General features: G+C 36.0%; 2 protein-coding genes across 10 annotated transcripts; one reads left to right on the top strand and one right to left on the bottom strand.

The window, feature by feature from the left end:
* Positions 1–7976: 7976 nt before the first annotated feature.
* On the bottom strand, positions 7977–19357 carry cirbpb (cold inducible RNA binding protein b). Of its 9 annotated transcripts, none has more exons than XR_014606713.1 (8): positions 19229–19357; positions 18484–18593; positions 18284–18390; positions 17619–17736; positions 17244–17451; positions 17081–17139; positions 14783–14873; positions 14392–14638 (listed from the first exon to the last, which is right to left on the bottom strand). XR_014606713.1 is itself a non-coding variant. In XM_084117426.1 (7 exons), exons 2-7 carry the CDS (start codon positions 18581–18583, stop codon positions 8087–8089), a joined length of 633 nt encoding a protein of 210 aa, XP_083973552.1. In that variant the 5' UTR covers positions 18584–18593; positions 19229–19357; the 3' UTR covers positions 7977–8086. The 9 variants fall into 9 exon arrangements, 4 of the variants coding, with proteins under 4 accessions (XP_083973552.1, XP_083973553.1, XP_083973554.1 ...); XR_014606714.1 differs by having other exon boundaries at positions 17625–17736; XR_014606712.1 differs by lacking the exons at positions 14392–14638; positions 14783–14873 and adding an exon at positions 7977–8127 and having other exon boundaries at positions 17081–17147; positions 17245–17451.
* On the top strand, positions 11398–13252 carry LOC311085038 (granzyme-like protein 1). The gene is made up of 5 exons (XM_084117425.1): positions 11398–11585; positions 11677–11830; positions 12270–12393; positions 12599–12832; positions 12925–13252. The coding sequence occupies exons 1-5, from the start codon at positions 11531–11533 to the stop codon at positions 13117–13119; spliced, it is 762 nt and encodes a 253-aa protein (XP_083973551.1). The 5' UTR covers positions 11398–11530; the 3' UTR covers positions 13120–13252.
* Positions 19358–20671: the final 1314 nt, after the last annotated feature.

Raw genomic sequence — 20671 nt, 5'->3', positions numbered from 1 at the left:
TAGTCCTTAAAAAGCAACTTCTTTAAAAGCAAATATCTCCCTTTGCTTTGAACTTTGAGCATTGTAACTTTGCAGATGTTATTTATGCTCAAACAGCAACATTACACACTAACTAAAGTTAAAAAAGTGAAATCATAATCAACCACCCCATTAACAATAAAGATTTTTTTACTGGCATTGATGGTTTCATAAAGAACCTTTAACATCCATTCTGCAAAAGGTTATTTTTAGTGGAAAAAAGTTACTTTAGATTAAAAAAATGTTCTTCACTCTAAGAAGAAAATGGTTCTTTTAGGAACTGAAAAGGCTCTTTGGGGTTTTTCTAAGGCATCGCTGCGAAAACCCCATTTTTTGGAACCTTTATTTTTAAGAGTATTTCAAGGTCTAGGTTGTGTGATTTGATTGATGTGTTATGAAGTGAAACATAAGAACGTGTTTTTGTCCATCATAGCAACAATAAGGAGGGTGAGGAAGTGATTGGGAGATTTCTGCTGAGGAACTGAAGCACATAGCGTTCTTCTCATCACCAGATTCTTTGAGGACTGTCCACTTAAGGCCTCAGTCTGTTTTCTCCATCCTCTCTTTCTTCTAATGACCAATGCAGACTGTCTGCTTCGCCTGACCCCCCCCTCCCTCCGCCCCCTAATCCATTCTTCTTTGTTTCACTCATTCGCGTTTTATTCCCAAATATCTGCTCTTCCTCTCCAAATACCCAGAATACCTGTTCCCTGGGTTTCCGACGTGAAAGACTCCTTTAAGGAAAAGAAATATGATTTTGTTTGTTTCAGAGGAGAACATACCTTTGAGAAATATTAAAATTTAAAAAAAGGTGTGTTGAGTAAATAGATTCTTCTTAAGCAATTACAATGAGACAATTAGATTCATACTGCAAGCCTTAGTGCTCAATTTATTTGTTTGTCTCTTCGCATATTTTTTTTTTTTTAAATGTGACAAGTGTGGTTGGTTAAATGGCTGACATAAGGTCTGTGGTGAACACAAGCTCAAGACACTTTCAGGTTTTATTCTACGACTTAAAATATATCAGTATTACCCCATTTAAAAAATGTTTTAAGTTGTTACGTGTTTTAAAAAAGGTGGTTGCTAACAAGTAGCTAAATGAGACTACAGAGGCTGTTGAGAAGATTAAACGTCATCACGCCGAACAGGTAAATTCAGTCTGCTTTTAATGCTTATAATTGTAAACTATTCTAACTAAATTTTTCTGGGAAAATGTTTTTAGAGTTGTTTTCGAGGAGTTGTCGAAAGCTTTGTAATGTTGACGTTGAAGTCGAGCGACCGTGGTTCGTTTATAGCCTACCTTAACTTTTTACTTATGCCGACTGCATTTAGGCTTAAAAAAACATAAAACTTGTGTTCATCATCTGTGATAATTATCTCGATGGACAAAACGTGTAAGAATCATAAACTTTTGTTGATCACAGAGCTTGTTTTTTTTTATTTTTTTTATTTTTTATTCAAAAGCCTATGGGAAAATCATATGGGTTTATCTCCAGTGTGATGCTAACTGCCGGTTAGCCTAATCGTGACAAATGTTGATCTAGAGTTACGTAAACATCGCATGAATTCCGAGTCATATATGAGCAAAAAATCAGATTTGGGCCACTTTTGCCTGCTGTCTGAATGTAGTCGTTTACTTGAAATATTCTTATTTGCAATTAGAATAATTGTTTTTTTTTTTTTAATTACATAAAAATATCTAAACAATGCACATTTTGTGTAAGACAAGACCTATATTAGCAATATAAAAAAATCTTGATATATACAAATAAATAAACAAACAAATTAATTGAAGATGCTAGTGTTTTTTTGTGTGAATTAAGTTACAATAGCGTATGGTTTGATTCTGTGTTATTTGTCGTATGATATTTTTAAGCATGGCTAAAGTGTCCAAATGCTTTTTGGGGCCCCCTATATCTTGCTAAATCTTATTAGAATTATGCTTAAAACTAGAAAACAACAACAAAACAATTTACCACTGGAGGTAAAAAAGAAGAAGCTTAATTTGAGATATATTCTATGATGTCTTATTTTCTTAAACGGTTAAATTAAATCTATCTGGTTTAAAATATTGTTAACGGAAAACAAGACAAAAATGCAGATTAATAATCTTGTTCTGTTATCTAAATTTGTGTATGAAAGTCACACAGGGGAGTGCTGGGTTGGGGACGGGGTTTGCACAAATGTTATCAAATGGAATTTCCAATTTGAACATATATTATGAGATGTGTCATTTGAAGTGTTTAAGTCATAGGTTACTGTATAGGCCTACTGTCTTTACTACAGCCTTTGCCATAGCGACAGCTGTATCCTTCATACATATAAATCCTTTACCGATCACATTCTTTTGGTCCAGACCACATCTGGACAGACAATTACTCCTGGTCTGAAACAATGATGAAAGAACTTTCTAAATATATTGGCTTACATTACCAAATAATTGCCAGCAACTCCGTGCAGACTTGCTAAAAATACAACAGTGGATTCTCACGCCTCCAGTTACAAGATCATGCCCACAGTCAGTCTGGTCAATAGATAAGTAATTCTAATAAACCCTACAATAAATCTCTACTATTTTTTTTCCACAGTCTGGCTCATGCAACTCAGTCTCATTATGGTCCGAGGCTTCACAAACTACACAAATTACAAAGGTAAATTCAAAAGAGAGCTCATTTTGGGCTGCTCTATATCTGTTAAAGGAATGAATGTGAGTTGCACAATACCTTTGAACTTTGAGCCATTATCTTGTAGTTGCAAGATGAGTATGTTTCATCTCCATGTCTATCACGTTAAGCTGAAACATAAGTTCAGTGCTTGAATGTTTGGCAGTTTGTCTCTTATCTCATCTCTCTCAGAGCTCCCTGCTTCTAATCAACCCACACATTCTAGAACAACATCTGCGGGAAGATGAGGAGATGATTTTTTGCGATTTTACATTCCTCTAGTTGAGTGTGTGCTTCTCTTTGCAGAGGTTGGGGCTTGCGGTGGAGCCTTTGAGTCTTGCTAATTCAATAGGCTTTGGGATTATATGATTGTGAATTATTTCGCAATATGTCATTTTGGTCATCATTGGATTGATTTTTAAAACGAGGACTTTCTTTGATGCGGGCAGACACCATATGTTTTACAAATCAAATTCGGAAGAGGAGAACATCCAAATGTTCAGCATAATTTATACCTCTTCTCTCTAACATGTCGTTGATCTCTCTGTTCTTGGTCTCAAGGGCTTTCTAGAAAAGCTTCATTTTGGCAAACACTTGCCAGGAGTTTCTTTTATTGAGCATCATTATTTCCAGTGAATGTAACACATGCCTTTGCCTTACACCACTGTCAGGTTTTGCATGCAGGTCATGAAGTTCTACATCCTCATCGTTTAAAATTATTGGTACCATGTGATTAGTTCAGTGCCTATCCTTTTAGCTATACAGTTGAAGCAAGCAGTAGAACAGATGCCAGTCCAACTTTGTAAGTCCGTAGTACAGCTATAGGGTCCAAAATTATTTTATTTTGTGCCACACCTGCCAATGTCATGTGAATTGAACAACTCAATCTCATGAGAAAACAACTATTTTACATATTGGTGATTTCGTATGTATTCGTATGATTTTATCTGTACGAAAACATACTATTTTATAGAAAAAAAGATCCACCCCTAAACCTAACCCTCATTGGGGTGTAAGCAGATTGTACAAAAACATACAAATGAGATTGTACAAAATCATACGAATTAACCCCCGATTTGCCAAAACGTAAAATAGTTATGAATTGCCTTGAGAGGGCTTTTCACACTGCGCTTAATCCCAGGTTATCGTCGTTTATTTTGTGGGTTTACTGTAAGAAACATTCTACATTTGCATCACCACAACTTTAAAAAAAGTGAGGAAACCCGTTGCCTTAAAATGAAGTAAATAAACCATGCATAATTGAAAAAATTAAGTTATGTGGAATTGTCAAGTTCACATAACTTAATTTTTTCAATTAAGCTTTAAGTTTATTTACTTAATAATTTTATAGGGATGCACAATATATCGGTCACCATATCGGTATCGACCGATATCGGTTAATTTATAATGTTATCGTTATTGACCCGATAAGAAAATTTGGCCGATATATTAAAGCCGATAAATAATGGATTATTTCCTTCAGCTGAGACACTTCAGATGCACATTGTTCACGATGATGGTTTTAAATTGCTAAAAATATGATTCAAATAAGGAAAATACAGTTAAGTGTAAGATGTGCAGTGCAAATCTGTCATATAGGCTACATAAAATTATCATGAGAACATTATAATTGTGTGATGTGGACATGGATTTAATGGTGAAACCTTTGGTGAAAATTTGGATTTAGATTTATCTGTCAATCAGCTTTTAAAGAAGTTCATCAGCTTTTAAAGAATTATCGGTATCGGCCAAAATGTTCATATCGGTGCATCCCTAATTTTAAGGCAGTGGGTTTCCTCACTTTTTTTAAATAAACTAATCACTTTTTACAGGCATCCTAGATGAAATTATAAAGGACATTTTTCGAGTAAGGAAAAAGCCACGACTATCTTTCGCTCACATGACTTACAGCAGCGAGAGTCAGACTATGATTCTTACAGTTTGACTTAAACCACATATTACATTGCAGTTCCTTAAAATTACCAGCCAAAAACTTTTTGGACCTTGGTGTACCCGTTTTGAAAAACCAGATGAAGCAGGTTCTCTGTTTACAGTGCCATTACTAAAGACATGAGATCATGCACAGTTGCACATTTGATCCTTGCCAGAGATAATAAAAATGCACTTGATGTACTCATTTTGTAACATCAGACCTTCAACCGCAGTTTGTGATGGATGTCTTATCGCTCTGAGAGGAAGAGAGAGAGACGGATCGTGAATAAGAGAAAGTGTGTCATGGTCCAGAGGAAAGTAATAAAACTGTACAAAACATTAAAAATTGTCCCTGTGTGCTTTGGCTGATAGTGCTGCCCACATATTGCTTCATCTCTGTCATAGCTTCTGAATGTATCACAGGTATCGGTGAGAAACCTTTAAAAAAAAATCTTATTTTCTGGTTCGGTATGTATGACTGGACTGGCTGGTGGAGTGCCGGATAAACTTAATAGCTCTGCTCCACAACCTAGTGAGCTGTCTCAAAACCTCATAAGTGACTGATTTGAAACGCTCTATATGCAGGAAGTCTGTAAATCATACAAATAGAAGCTCACTGGAGACCTGACTTGGATAAAATAGTCATTTTTTAGTCATTTTGAAATGTTTTCAATATTGAATGAATTATAAGTATAGTTATAATGAGTGTTTCTCTTGGAATCAACCAATATGGGACCGATATATTTGTACAATTAAAAAATATATTTTTAACGTACAGAAGTAGTGCAATAGGTTCTGAAACAGAACCAATTTAGCAGACTTTTTTGCAATGGGATTGACTAACCACCAGCTCTTATGCAAATTACAGTCACCCTGAACTATGAGTCAAGGGCACTCTGTGCTCATGAAATACTCTATAATCCTCAAAAGGCACCTAATTGCCTGTCTAACCAAGTGAAAAGGGATATCAACTCTGGTGTACATGTTACACAAAATGTCATGTGTGCTTAGTTGAACCTAAGGTTGCTTAGTGTCAGCACACTTTGGGTATGTAGCAAACTGCGGAATACCTCTGCTTTGAGTCAGACGTACATTGGCTTTTAGATTTAAAAATAAATATGCTCATGTTTTATTCTCAATCAAAATAACAGATATAATTTTGTTGGCAGGGAGCGTATTCCCATGTTGCATATCCATCTCATGAGAACCCTCAGTCTACACAGTACAGCATCAGCAGATGTTATTTGAGACCAGATGAGGATTTAGACAAAAGTCCATTTTAATTTGGATTCTTCTAAAGCAAAAAAAAAGAAGAGCCATAGTGAATGTACTCAGTGTTAGTTCATCCAAAAGTATTTACTCACCCTCATGTCGTTCCAAACCCGCAAGACTTTCGTTCATCTTCGGAACACAAATGAATATATTTTTAATGAAATCTGAGCGATTTCTATCCCTCCATTGACAGTTTACGCAACTACCACTTTGACACTTCAAAAAGGTCATAAAGAGATCGTAAAGCTAATCCATGAAGCGCGCGGTTTAGTAAACATTTTCTGAAGAGACTCGATCACTTTATATGATGAACAGATTGAATTTAGACTAATCTAATTCTCATATAAACATTGATCAGCAACAAGCTCAACCATAAATGCTTTGGCGCACGAGAACAAGCCTCTCTTTACATTTGGCAGATGCTTTTATCCAAAGCGACTTACATTGCATTTCAAGGTACACATTCACATTCTTATCAGTTCTTGCTTTCCCTGGGAATCAAACCCATGGCCTTGGCATTGCAAGCGCCAACGCTCTACTGTTTGAGCTACAGGAAAGCCTCTCTTAGCCTCTCTGTACATAGTTGTATACATAGATGCCTAATTGGCCACCATTGCTGCAATATGTCAATGAGTTCACCATATTGGTCTGAGCAAGACTGCTCAAGTAAACAGGTAACAGGTTTCTGGACAAAAAGTGCAATAGTTTACATTTCAACTGAGGATCCCAGATTCCCCAGCTACGGCCGTTCTCTGTCATAAGGCATTGTGAAAACTCACGCTTGTCAAGCATAGATTTTGTTTGTTTTTCTTGGTTAATAATTGTGGAGACATCCCTAATGTAATATAATTTAATGTACATGAAATGTGCACATAGTTTTTAATCATAGAAATGGCTTTTTCTGTCTTCAACTCCAGTCCGTCATTTTAGGTTTTTCTCTTAAATCACGTCATAATATGTCACAGGACAATTTCAAGTGAATGTAAAGATAATTTTCAGCTCAAACCCTTATTTATTTTAAGCATCTTCACCTTTTAATTTTTTTTAAATTTGTTTCTATGTGTGTGGCCTCCTAACCTTATGCTTGCAGTTTAACACACAAATGTTTGTTTATTGTTCATACCAATGTCTTTAGATAAATTTAATATTATAGTAAAAAATACATAAAATTATTTTCTTTTTAAACGGACAGCATTATTTTTTAATTGTTTCTGGCAACTTGAAGAAAAAAAAAAGTGTTTTATTGGGTTGTAAAAAGTTAAACATTTAATGATCTGTAAGCATTTCACAGACTTACTGTCAGTACACCATAGTTATTCAAATGAACTAAATCCATTCAAATGGATGAAAACAGATAGAAAAGATTTGGACTTAAAAGATTCCTTATCCTGTGGTTTCCTCTAGTGGGCAACATTAATATCACAGCTTGTACCCCTAATTTTAAGATCATCCTTAGTGGATACAGTAAACATTTAAGTTACAGCGGAAAAACATTTATAGTGAGTACAATAGTACAATATAAATTGTATGAAATATAAGTAAAATTTAACGTCAGATGTATTATTTCAATAGGGAAGTTTTATGCTATAGCATATTATTATTATTAATAGCCTATATTATTATTAATAATAATAATAGCCTTGACAATTGAGTTTGAGTATAATATAATAGTAATATAATAACTATTAATAAAACACCAAATAGTATATATGTATATACAGTATATATATATATGTATGTACACTGTAAAAAAAAATTACATCCCCAAGTCAAAAATTTCAAGTGACCGATAACATCTACATTTTTCAATTAGTCTGACGTATTATTTCTCATTGAGCCAATGTTAACAGACTATTGCAACAAGAATTTCACTTGGGCCAATTGAAAAATTTAGATGTTATCGGTCACTTGAAATTTTTGATTTGGGAGGGTTAGACATTTTTTACAGTGTATGTATATATATATATGATATATATATATATATATATATATATATATATATATATATATATATATATATATATATATATATATATATATATATAAAACTGTAAAATAATAGTCAATAAAATAAAAATAGTAAATAAAATAGTCAGTAGTATATCATCATTTAATTGTTTAAGTCATATAATAATATGATAGGCAGGAGAGGTGCACACATCTGTTGGAAATGCAGAGAACAGTCCACTGACAGGCTTTCTTCAGTCTTCCTTGACGTTTTCGTTATCCTGGTTGCCACTGGCTAGAATGGGGAAAAAATATAAATGAGCCAATTAGATGACAAGCAATCAAAACACCTGCTCTTTGGTGAGATTATACGGTTTAGCTCTATCTGTAATTCTGACAGCCTGAGCTATCCTGTCAAAGGCATCTGGCTCACTGCAATGCATGGAAGACTCACTTGCGATTTGGATTAATTCATAATATAAACTCTAATATAAAATCAGACTTCAAGAGAATCATGTAAACTTTATATTATTTTTTATAAAGCCTCAGTTCTCATCGCGTTATCGCTAGCTATTAATAGTCTGACTTTGGTGGCCAACTAGTTGTCAACATAATGTTATAATGACCAAATAAAACCAAAAACAACTCTTCAGACTTACATGTGAAAGGCAATTCCCCGAGAAATGGTTTGGATTGTACGACGGTTTGTAAAACCTCAAAATAGTCAGGGTTCTTTTCTCAGTCCACATATGAGAGTTACGGCAAGTTGCCTGGACCAATATGGCGGCGCCGTTGACGTACAATCCATGGACCAATCAGGCTTCTATGTATTTTGTATTTTATAAAAATATAAACTTTAAAGAAAACTTTATTGAATGATTTATGAACAAATCAGATAATACAGATATAAACAAAACTTTCTTGAACATTCAAATACAGCAACAATGGATGTCAGCATTTAGAAAAAAAGGAAGACAATGAAAAATAAATAGTAGGTACATATATAAATTACAGTAATAAACAATTCAATGTACAGAGGCAGTAGATCAAGTTACACTACAATCAACAGCTCGTCATACAATTTCACTGACATTCAAGTAACTGTCAATGAATAATGGTGTAAATTGCACTTTTTCTTCACAAAAAAAACTACTACGTCTTCCGAAAACTACCAATAGTGCCCAAGTCGTATACTTTTATGGAGCTATTTTGTCTTTTAAGACTACCCTGTCTCATCACTCAAATGAAACACCTCTGTTTTGTACAGATGATCCATTTTATGAGTAATAATGTAGGAAAAATATAAATTTTAAGAGTAGAATTTTTATGGGGAAGCAGCAAAGGGTGGATTTAGTGCTCAGACAAATAGGTATTTAGTCATGTCTGGAACGCATTATCACTGCTCATCTTCCCCTCTTAATTCATGTCTCCTTTCCTATCCTCTTCTAGTCTTGACTGGTACAGAGATGAGCTTCAGGGAAGCGTACAGAAAACATATCGAAACTTACTCAAAACCACATTCTCACACATTTCCACAGTGGCACGTAACATGTGCATGTGGAGGCTTTATCTGGTGATCTTCTGAGAACTGCAAAATAAACTTAACAGCTTCTGTTTGTGAGTAGACGATGCAAATAGCGATGATATTGATTGGGCCTGAAAGCGATGCAAAACATCACGGTGAACATTTGAGAAGTCACGAACCACACTCAGACATCACCATTCAAAAGATTTTGATGATTACACAAACACAACGCATCACACAAACCTAGTGACATGATCTGACTAGATCCTCATATGCATTTTCATTTAAGAGTGGCCAGATATCGAAGTGTGTTATGCTACTTTCTTATTTGGAAGCGCACTGTTGCCATTTCCTTTTATTCTTAATAATCGTGATTTGCGCGGTGATTGATGGACTTTTTACAACTGTCGTTTCGTTCCCTGCTTCTATCATGACGTCTAATTGCTTAACCATCCCATAGTCAACCCCCTGGTTCTAATAAAGCTGACAGTCTGCCGGTAAACGTCCTTTTAGACACCCCCCCGCTGTCCCCCTTTCTTCTGCTCGGCCTCTCCAAACCTCCTCCTGTAATTCCCATTACTGTTCGAGACCCAGTCTTCTGCATGCAACCCGTTCCCCGCCATCCCTCGCTCACAGAAACCTCGGCTGCGCTTCATTCACAATAATTATAATAACGTCTTGTGGTTCAGGTATGAGAAGAACATACCTCAGTCTAGACGTAGGAAGTTTCTTAATGGGCATTCCTGTGCTACTGCTTGGCGTATCTGCATGGCTAAAGCAAGCATATAGCATTACAGCCTTTAGGAACTATGTGACCACATCGCTAATATCAAAGGTACTCAAAACAGCGTTTTTGTTCAATGCGCATTTTATTACATCCATCAAAGACGTGTAATGAAAGCTATGAAAATGGATTTCCTGTTTTGGAGGACTCTACAAGGAGCTACAAAACCTCTGGCCCACTGAACTCTGTTGCTGAACAACTTTAAGGGTGATCACGCAAGCACAGCAAACCCTCTAGGATTGCTGTTTGCATATTTATTTGGGCAGGTAAATGTAATTCCATTGCTGTAACTTCACTTCACGGTACCATTTTATCACAGTAGTCGCATTTACAGTGCAAGCTTTGAATTCAATGCAACTCAATGCATAACATTTGACTGTGAAGATTCTCAGTTTTAGTCACATCTTCTGGTAGATTATTCTGGTCAGATTAATGAATTTCTGTTTGTCAAGATGGTTCACCTTTTATCCAAGTGGCCAGAGCTGTACATCTGGGAAATCAGACAACAACTGTCAAAGTAGATATCACAACTTAGATGGACAAACCCATTTGAACAAGTGTCTCTGTATCTGAAAGACAAGGATAACATCCAAGGGTGAAGTCAAGATTTTGGTTATGAGGACCCATCTTTGAAAGAGGGAGGCTTTGATTGTCAGCTACTTACTACAATTTCACACCAAATAACACCTTTAATCTCCACCTCTGCAAGGAAACCAACCATTAACAAGTTTTGAAGTGTCAGTGTGAAGAGGTTAAATGCTAGAGACTCTATTCCACCACAAAATATGACACTTGAATGAGTTGTGTCTTGAGCAACAAGGAAACACAAAGAACACTCAGTGCATAAAAGCATTCACACATGCTCAAGAGGTTCGGTGAACTCCGATGGCTTCCACAGTCTCAAGATCTCAAAAGAGTACCCTTGGAATGTGAAAAAAGGGCAGATTCACATCACAAATGTGCAGTTTGCGTGATGCTACCATATCAATAGAGACTTGAATTTCTAAATGTTTCCAGGGTCTTGCTGTATCAGTGGCACAAAGAATTACAGCTGTTCTGGGGTCAAAGGGGTTTGTAAAAGTTGTACCTGATAAAGTGTGGTAAACGAGGTACCAGAAGTTGCTTGAATTACAGATACTGTATTTCCACTGATCGTGTGCACTTTCTGATGTTATCACCAAAGTTTGAGTTGTCAGACAGCGAGAGCTGATGATAATCACATTTGTGATCATAACAAGCTTAAATGCTGTTACATCAGTGAAACTGATCTGGATACAGAGCATGCTGCAGCTTCTACCATTAACTTCCGGGTATGGGTCTCTTGACTCTGTATAAAAGCAGGAGACAACCTTTCTGTGGTGCATACCGTGTGTGACTGAGCTGTCAACAATGAGCATCCTTTGGCATATAACTAGTCTGCTACTGCTGCGCTCCTGCACTCCAGGTGATCACATATAATCTACTTACGTATTTACAAAAGTTTGTTTCTCAGAATATACTGTCGAATTGTTTCATAGAACTAAACTCTTTCTTAGGTTTCTCCATGCATGATGGTATTGTTGGCGGTAAAGTCTCCGTTCCACACAGTCGACCTTTCATGGTCTACATGCATGACTCTAAATCCAAAGTATGTGATGGTTTTTTGGTAAGAGAGGATTTTGTGATGACAGCCGCCCACTGTATAACAAGGTTGGTGAAATTAATTATCATATTTTGGAATTAGAAAGGGTATACAACTTGCCTCAAACTTTTGATATCCAAAGTGGCAACATCTTTGTATTGAAATATGGTAACACTTTACAATAAGGTTCATATTAGTTAACCTTAGTTAACATGAACTAAGAATGAACAATACTTCTTCAGCATTTATTAATCTTAGTTAATATTAATTTCAACATGCACTAATACATTATTAAAATCAAAGGTTGTACTAGTGTTAACATTAGTAAATGTATTAACATGAACAAACAACGAACATTAGTTAATTTTTATTAACTAATATTAACAAAGATGAATAAATACTGTAACACGTGTATTGCTCATTGTTAGTTCATATATTTACTAATGTTAACTAATGAACCTTATTGTTAAGTGTTTTTATAAATCTGTTTTTTTGTGTCATCTTTAGTCATCTTAAGGTGTATTTAGGCGTCAATGACACCAACTTTTTACCTGACGGTGTAGATGTTCATCCAATTCCACATCCAGAGTTCAAGAGCAATACACCAGGTCATGACATCATGCTTTTAAAGGTAATATATAACGTTGAACCATTTATAATTGGAATCACGCCTTTGAAAAATGGCCATTCATAACAGGAAATCTGATGTTTGTAGAATATCATTTGGCTAAATCTAATTAATAAGTATCTAATCTAATAAATACTAAAAATCTAATCAATATTCTTTAAAATACAGAAAAACAAAGAAATGTAGAACTTTGCACCTTGCCTTCCAGCTTAAAACCCCTGCAATTTTGACCAAAACTGTGGAGACTATCGCCTTGCCAAAAACAGAGAATCCCAAACATGCGATCTTAAAGGATTGCATGGTCTTGGGTTGGGGCTTGCAGGATTACGGTCGTGGGTCTCCATCAAGGGTCCTCAAAGAAACAAATGTAACTCTGTTGGACTCTAAAAATTGTGGGACAGCCGACACTCTGTGCAGCAAGGGAACGACTGGACCAGCAGAGGTATTTCAAGTGGCATCACTTACAAATGATCATCTATGGTGTATTGCTAATGCATTCTGGATATACTAATAATCAAATGTTATCATCCACAGGGAGACTCTGGGGGTCCACTTGTTTGTGGAGATGTTGCTCATGGAATTGTATCTTATTACAAAAAGGAGTCAAATGGAGAGTACTGCTCAAGATACACTGAAATTTCCCAATACCTTCCATGGATTCATTCCCACATTCCACCTACTCTGCAGCAATATGAAACATGGAAGGGCAACCTGGATAAACTCATTTAGTTCAAAACAAGTTGTTTGGTTCAATATGAGTTCAATCATCCATGTTTGGTTTTACTATTACAACATTCAGCACATCTGTAACATTAAATGTGCAATTTTAAAATAAAGGCTTACGCTTGTCACTTTCACAAAAGTCTAATATGCATTTAATTGTCTGCGTTTAAAATGTATATACCAAGCATTCACGCAGTAGTTCTCAACCAGAGGGCCGGAGCCCATTAGGGGGCCTAAAACTTCCAAGGTGGGCTCAAGATGGTTGGAATGAAATGGTTACCAGTTAGATAAGCCAGGATTAAATCCCTGAGGGTTATCATTATGGTTACATATTTTAATTATCATTAAAACTGTATTTGCATTAAGCAAAATAAAGTCTCACGCAGGCGCAGAATGTAACATAGGCTTCATTTAGTGTTAAAAATCATGGCGGAAGGCAGTGAGCCTGTCTACCATTTTTGTTCTGACCAATATGAAAATTGGGCTGAATTATGCAAAGCTGTTCATTTGAACCGGTTGATGTAAAAATAAACATTCTAAAATTAAGGTATTTAGAATTATTTACAGTGCTGATAAAATACCTATAATTTTAACTCTTTAAAATAATTTAAAGGCTGAGAAATGAGGTTACCATTTTATGACTCAAGTCAAAACTTTATTTGATAATGTTGGTAGATAACAGAGTAGATATGCAGTTATGCTGCATTTAATTTAAAATATAGCTATTGTTAATATGTTTATGCAAACAAAGTGCTGCTAATTTTTTCAATAAAAAAAAACTGAAATGATTTCAGTTTTGTATATAGGTACTTTTTGAACATTTCCAGAACATAATACTATGATATTGATAACCATGATAATTTTAGTCACTATAATCATGACGTTTCCTACTGTTCCATCTCTAAAAACAAGCATTATAAACAAAAGTTCAAGACATAACCAAACTTTTATTGGTCATCAAACCTGGATAAGGTAGCCTAATATGTGACTTCTAGATCTGAAAGAGTGGTGTAAATCAAACTCCATGGGCATTTGAGATGAAATTTAGTTCCCCCCCAAGCTATAAAATACTTCTGGGAGAAATTGAGTAATATTAGTTTGTAAAAATCTTTATCTGGTAAATAAGATTGAAATGGGGTGCCTTGGGAGTCAAACGGTTGAGAACCACTACTGTAGTTGGCCAACACTGCCACCTTGTGGTTAAAGTGTATATCACTGCTAAAATAGCCAAGGGAAAAACCTATGCTAATAAACTTGTAAAGCAAAATACTGAACAAATTAGTGTAAACAAACTTTATTGAACTTCTTGGTCATTCTCAAGACTTTAAAATGAACACCTTTCTACTGCATCACCTTGTAACAATCAGCCTTATTGGTTGATGTTACCATTGTCACAACCACTTTCAGCAAAATACAGCACAAACTTCAATCTAGACGATCGATTGTTCATCTCTAGAAAGTGTTTTGATGCTTTCCTTGCTTTATGGAGAGATGGGTTCATCAGCACAACAGCTTTCCATGAGCTCTGGGGAAGAAAGAAAATAAAAACATCTTGTCAGAAATTAAGAGAAACTAGCAAATTAATGTTACTCAAACACCCATTTCTATTCTAATAGAACATATGGACATTACTGAATTTAGTTATTAAATCAAACGTGGATCTGCATACCTCTCATTTTTACCATGAAAATGAATTCATTTCATCTGAAAGGTTAGCTTCCTCCGCTAGTTCTCAAATGCAACACGTCCAATGCATCAGTCTGGAAAATAAAAGCATATTTTACTATACAGTAAATGGGACAACAATTGTAAGAACCATGCATTTAAGAGTTTAAATAAGAAACTATATTTACATTCCTAGATTAAACAAGCAAGAAATTCACACAAAACTAATGTTGAAAAAGGACCAGGCATTTCTATAGGGACTCCATAGTGAATCACTCAAAAGACGATGAGGCGACGCAAAGGCTACATCTCAAATTTCAAGTCTGGTTTTGACATTGGTGACAAAAAGGAGGTCTTTAAAAGTGGGTGCAGACAAAAAAAAAAAAAATTGCAATCAGAACAGGGACTTAAACATCTCATCTGAAGGGCGGCTTGAGGTACTTTCCACCAAACACGAGCGCACTATAAAAAGTAGTCGAGTCATGCAGCTTGTTATTTTCTTTTAAAGGGGGAAGATGTGGAACAGGATTGACTAGATTCTGCAGACGTAATAGATCACTGGTCGAGGCAATATTCGAAGAAAACATGGACAATGAGAACTGTTGTAGGATGCGTACAGGAGAGCAAAAGTTTTTACCTCACATTACAGGCCTATCTCCACAAATGACCTAGTCAAGAGAGCAGCTTTCATCTCAGGATTCTTGAGTCGGAAGGCACAACACTTCATTCTCCAAGGACATTGTTGATTTCCGAATTTGCTAGCAGAGAACTCTTGGATCCAATGAAGCATTATACAGAGCCATTGCTTGCTATACCATAACAGCAACGTTTCATCTTCATATTTGTTTGCTGAACAAATGCCAAATTTTATTTTCCTATATGAACATTTAAGATCCCAGAAGCTAAATTCCCAGCTATCCATTCCAAAACATTCATCTGGCTTGCATTGAGATTAATATCGGAGGCAAAAGAAATCAGAGCAGTTTCCAACCATTTTTTTAATGGGCTTCATGAAGCCAGATTAATACAAAAAAGAAAAAGGATTCTGAGGAGTTGATATACAGAAACAGAGCACATTTCTTTCCAAGAAGGAACAAAACCTTGACATTTAAGAGGATAAGTTCAGTCCACAGTAGAGCATACTTTTAAAAATAAATTTAGACTGTGCAAAGAGCAAAGTACCTTGGGTCATTAGTCCTAACATGAGGCTCAATGACCCGCTGAAGTGGTTTACTCTTTGGATAATGAATATTTACAAATCTTTAGCAACATCAAGGAGGTTTGCCGGAGACAACTCCAACGCAACATGCCTGCCTTGCTTCACTAAAGGAATGCATCACAAAATGGAGGTGGCAAGGAGCCATAAAGAGCACATCACAGCTTATCAAGCTTCTACTGGAGGATCGGATTAGAATATTTTCTGATGGCGAAGCTTGCCTCTTTAAAATTCAGTTTAAATGCAAATGCCCCTAGCACTTTCAGTGAGCCGATATTAAGAAATTGGTCCAAAGATATTTGAGGAAATTGGTCTTAGAAGCTATCAGGCTGTGTTGGACAGGTCAATTCACGCATGGTTTCAGAGACAATTTCTTAAACACATACTAAAAAGAAAAACAAAGACAATTTCAACCCCCTGTGAGCATCTATAACAATCGCAAGGTAAAAAAATGGCAGATACAGGAAGCCTCACTAGGCTTGAAATTCTTATAGTAACTGAATGCTCATGGATTTTAGGCAGCTCCTCAATGAGAGGAACATCCTGCGGATACTTGACACGGTAAAAAAGGAGTCTGTCTTTAATAGAACATTTGAACCAGAACACAAAACGTAAAGAAAAAAGTAAAAATAAAAAAAGGTCTTCGAAGAGCGCATCTTTTTAAATACAGCCAGCGTAGTAGGGATGGATCTTGGAATCAGGATTTTTTTTTACTCGTGTGAAGCTGAGGACAAGAAGTAGGCAAGAGTGTAAAGGCACTGGAGCATTGTGAACATCCTTTCCAAAAAGTGAACTGACACCATGATATGATTCTTTTCGAACAAGGTCTTATTGACTATCAGAATTGACTATTCTGATCAAGTGCACAAACCGACTTTAGTCGCTAATATTGAAAAGTGACTCTTAGGATTGTGGTCAGCAATTCCTTGATAAAGCAACCAAGTTGACTGATCTCAAAAGCTGAAATGGCAGTTTTCTTTCTGCTTAGGTCTAGACATTATTCTAAGAACACAGTGGCCTGAGATCTATTGGTGCAGATTGGTGCAGTTGACTAGTAAAATTAGTAATCAATCAAGCAATACATACCGTAGCTGTCGTAACTGTCTCTGTAGGATCCGCCAGAGCGGTCATATCCCCCCTGGCTCCTAAAACCAAAAGTAATATTTGCCATATTTAAGGGGTTCACGGTTACAAGGGCAAAAAAACTGTTCCTCCTGCACAACCATTCCAACCGTAAGAGATCCCTCACCTGTTATCCCTGTACCCACTGCCGCCGCTGGAGTACCCTCCACTCCTGTTGGAGTATCCACCTCCGCCGCCACCACCGTATGAACGGTCACCTCCACCATAGCTTCTCTCCCCTCCACCATAGCCTCTATCACTACTGCCATAACTGCGGTCTCCACCATAGCTCCTGTCGCCACCGTAGCTTCTGTCTCCACTGTATCCTCCACCACCTGTTTAACAAAGAAAAAAAAATTTGCATACAAAGTCAACATGACATGAGCAAGAAAGACATTCAAGATGGACCATTAGCTTTGTCATGATAATTACATGGTGTCAAAACCACTTCAAATGCAAATGTGGCCATCTGGTAGCAAACATATGCAAGTCTAATACCAACCTCTACCTCTGCCACCCCTGAAGAATCCCCTGCCACCTCCAGAACCGCCTCTGAATCCACCAGACCGTCCACCAGATTTGCCGGCTTCATCAACACGAATCATGCGGCCATCAACAGACTGCAAGAAAGAGGCATCTTATGGTTAATGCATTTTAGGTTCCAGACCAGTTAATGAGTTTCATGTCACTTATTACTTGGTCTTTAAGGGATAGGTCACCCAAAATTTAGATTTACTCATCCTCAAGTTGTTTCAATTTTGTACATAAATGTCATGACTTTTCTGGTGAACAAATTATATTTTGAATGTTGGTAACCACAGATAGTTGAGGGTAGCCATCAACTTCGATAGTTATATATATATATATATATATATATATATATATATATATATATATATATATATATAAAAAAAAAAACACTATGCAAGTCAATGGCTACCATGAACTATTTGGTTACCAGAATTATTTATTTTATGTTCAGAAGAAACGGGTTTGGAACAACTTGAGGGTAATACTAATTTTCATTTTAGGGTGAACTACAATTTTAATGTTAAATAGACTAAAATCAGCAGGCAACAAAATGGCCACCATTAAAGAATTAAACCTTAAAAAACTCAACATTTGGCTAAATTCAGGTTTAGTCATTAATGGCATCAATCTCCTCACCTTTCCATTCATTGCAGCCATGGCATCCTTTGCATCCTCTGGATTTTCAAACGTAACAAAGCCGAAGCCCCTGGAACGGTCGGTCTCACGGTCCCTGATGACATCAACTAAAACAAACAAAAGCAGCGCGTAATCATGAATAAAGCTGTAATGAGGATTTTAAAAACACAAAACTAAATTAAATTGAAGTGAACACAAACCTTTGGCAATGGTTCCATATTTGGAGAAAGCCTCCTCCAAAGACTGTTCCGTGGTATCATAACTCAGACCACCAATGAAGAGCTTTCCCTCGTCAGACATGATTAATATTCTGCAGAAAAATAGATTTTTTTTACAATATAACCACGCAAAAACAGTTAAAAACATGAAAAAATAAAAAAAAGGCCCGAACGGAAGTAAAATGGAAGCAAATTCGTCGAGTTGCTCAAACGCATCGTGTTCAAAGTGCGCAACAAGGAAGCGCCATTTTCTACCCATCCCCTCCTCTTCCTCACAGCGTGCTGCAGCCATTTTGCCACAAAGAAATGCTTAATCTTTTCAAATCCGTTTGAACGCTATAGTTTTAGATTTGCGACTAAATTCATTTGTAAAGCCGAAATGAAAATAACCATTCAATATTAGACGCGCTAGCTTTGAAAAAAGTAGGTCAGTTTAACTAGGTCACGACGAAGAGCTTTTGAGCTACAACATGAACAAAGAAAGCCATCTAATCCGACTGACCCAAAACGATTTATATACCGCATGCGAGACATTATAATTAAAAACAGCAATAACAACAAAAAATACTTTAAACAATATTTGTAAAGACTCGGGATACGCAAAAACCGTTTATATACGACAAATAAATCAGAATTACAAATTTAACGTCAATATAATGCAACAACAGGATATAACACTTCATTTTAACATAGAAAGAACGTTTGATAAAGAAGATGTATTCCTTACCTCACAGTTTTTCTCGAACACACAGGAAGGTTGCAGAACGCGAAGCCGACTGCGGCAGAATGAGACCGGGCACAGAAAATGGCGCCAGTTTAAATGCTTCACGTGACTGCAGATCACTGGGGGCGTGTCAAATCTCGTCGCGTCACAGGTCACATGATTAAATAATACCCTTTGTCACCCGGCCTTACAGTAAAATATATTACTTATCTCAAAGAGAGATTTTATATAATCTTACGTAAATGTCTTAAATTAATCCTTACCATCTTATAAGCAAAATGAACAATTGTATTGTTGTTTGAAAACGTTTTGCAATATATATATATATAAAAAATATATTGGATGTAGGCTATATGCCACATTGCAATGCTCGTTTATTCTATAGGCTACTGGTATGATGTTTACTATAATTTGAACTAGTAGCCTAGAATCTGTTTAAATATAGCATTGCATGATCAACAATCCTGGTAGGCCATAGTTACAGACAAACAACCCTAATGAAATAACCTTAACGAATCAACCAATGCCACTTCTTTGTGATAAAATGCAATTTCATTAACTGATATGGAACAATCTGTGGTTATCATGATAGCCTATTTTTTTTTCAATAGGCCTATAGTGGTAACATTAGAGGTTGATTATATCAATAAGAGCTGGGAACATATCATCTAATTCAGTAGTGTTTGCATTGTTTGCAAGAATCACGACACACATAATAAATAAAATGGATTATCTTTCAAGGCTACTTTTTAATCCTGTTCCTACTGTTCTTTTTTTAGGCTTAACAATGACTTTGGTTCTGAAACCTATTTATAATTCATGTTTCCTTTCGAGGATACAATTAGACATTCGATTATAATTGTATAGGCTTCTGATGAACTGACTGCAACTTCTTTTGAATCTTTATTGAACTCAAACCCCATACTTTATGTTCACATGCAGATTTGCTCAAATCTCTTGAAATCCTGCTTCAGTGTAATAAGGATTCCTAAACGTAAAATGAGTAAAAATGAATGTAAAACGTTTAAAAGGCTGCTGTTTCTTGATTTAAAAAATACAAAAGGCTGAAAAACACGCGTAACTTGTGCTATTGAGAAGTTAAAAAGGTTGAACTAATTCTACTCTCTTTTTAAATTTAATACAATCCCATAAAATAAGATTTATGCAGGTCTAAAAGTATTTAACTTAGAATAGTGCTCAATTTATTAGCACTAAAAACAATATTTCACCTTTGCATTCAGCAACGATTGTGCAAATAAGATACTGGTCTTGGTATCACTTGTTAATGGTTCCTCAAAGAATATCACGTGCTTTCAGTAGTACTCAGTACATTAGCACAACAGTGCTATCACCATATGTTCCTCTTTAGCATAGTGAACAATGCGGCAGACTGAGGCCCCCTGCAGGGCAGCGATGACCCCACCCAGAAACAGTTGGGTGCAGATT

The sequence above is a fragment of the Abramis brama genome, assembly GCF_963993115.1.
Source record: "Abramis brama genome assembly, chromosome: 6".
NCBI classification, from domain to species: domain Eukaryota; kingdom Metazoa; phylum Chordata; class Actinopteri; order Cypriniformes; family Leuciscidae; genus Abramis; species Abramis brama.
Note: the sequence above shows the minus strand (reverse complement) of the source record. Positions and strands in the feature narration are given on the sequence as shown.

What these genes read in the sequence shown, in the direction of transcription:
- cirbpb (XM_084117426.1), bottom strand. Translation starts at nt 18,583, where the DNA reads ATGTCTGACGAGGGAAAGCTCTTCATTGGTGGTCTGAGTTATGATACC. An exon ending in TGGCTGCAATGAATGGAAAG is followed by an intron (nt 17,737 to 18,283) that starts GTGAGGAGATTG and finishes TCTTTCTTGCAG; the next exon opens with TCTGTTGATGGCCGCATGAT. An exon ending in AGACAGTTACGACAGCTACG is followed by an intron (nt 8,128 to 17,080) that starts GTATGTATTGCT and finishes TCCCCATTCTAG; the next exon opens with CCAGTGGCAACCAGGATAAC.
- LOC311085038 (XM_084117425.1), top strand. Translation starts at nt 11,531, where the DNA reads ATGAGCATCCTTTGGCATATAACTAGTCTGCTACTGCTGCGCTCCTGC. An exon ending in GCCGCCCACTGTATAACAAG is followed by an intron (nt 11,831 to 12,269) that starts GTTGGTGAAATT and finishes TGTCATCTTTAG; the next exon opens with TCATCTTAAGGTGTATTTAG. An exon ending in GAACGACTGGACCAGCAGAG is followed by an intron (nt 12,833 to 12,924) that starts GTATTTCAAGTG and finishes TATCATCCACAG; the next exon opens with GGAGACTCTGGGGGTCCACT.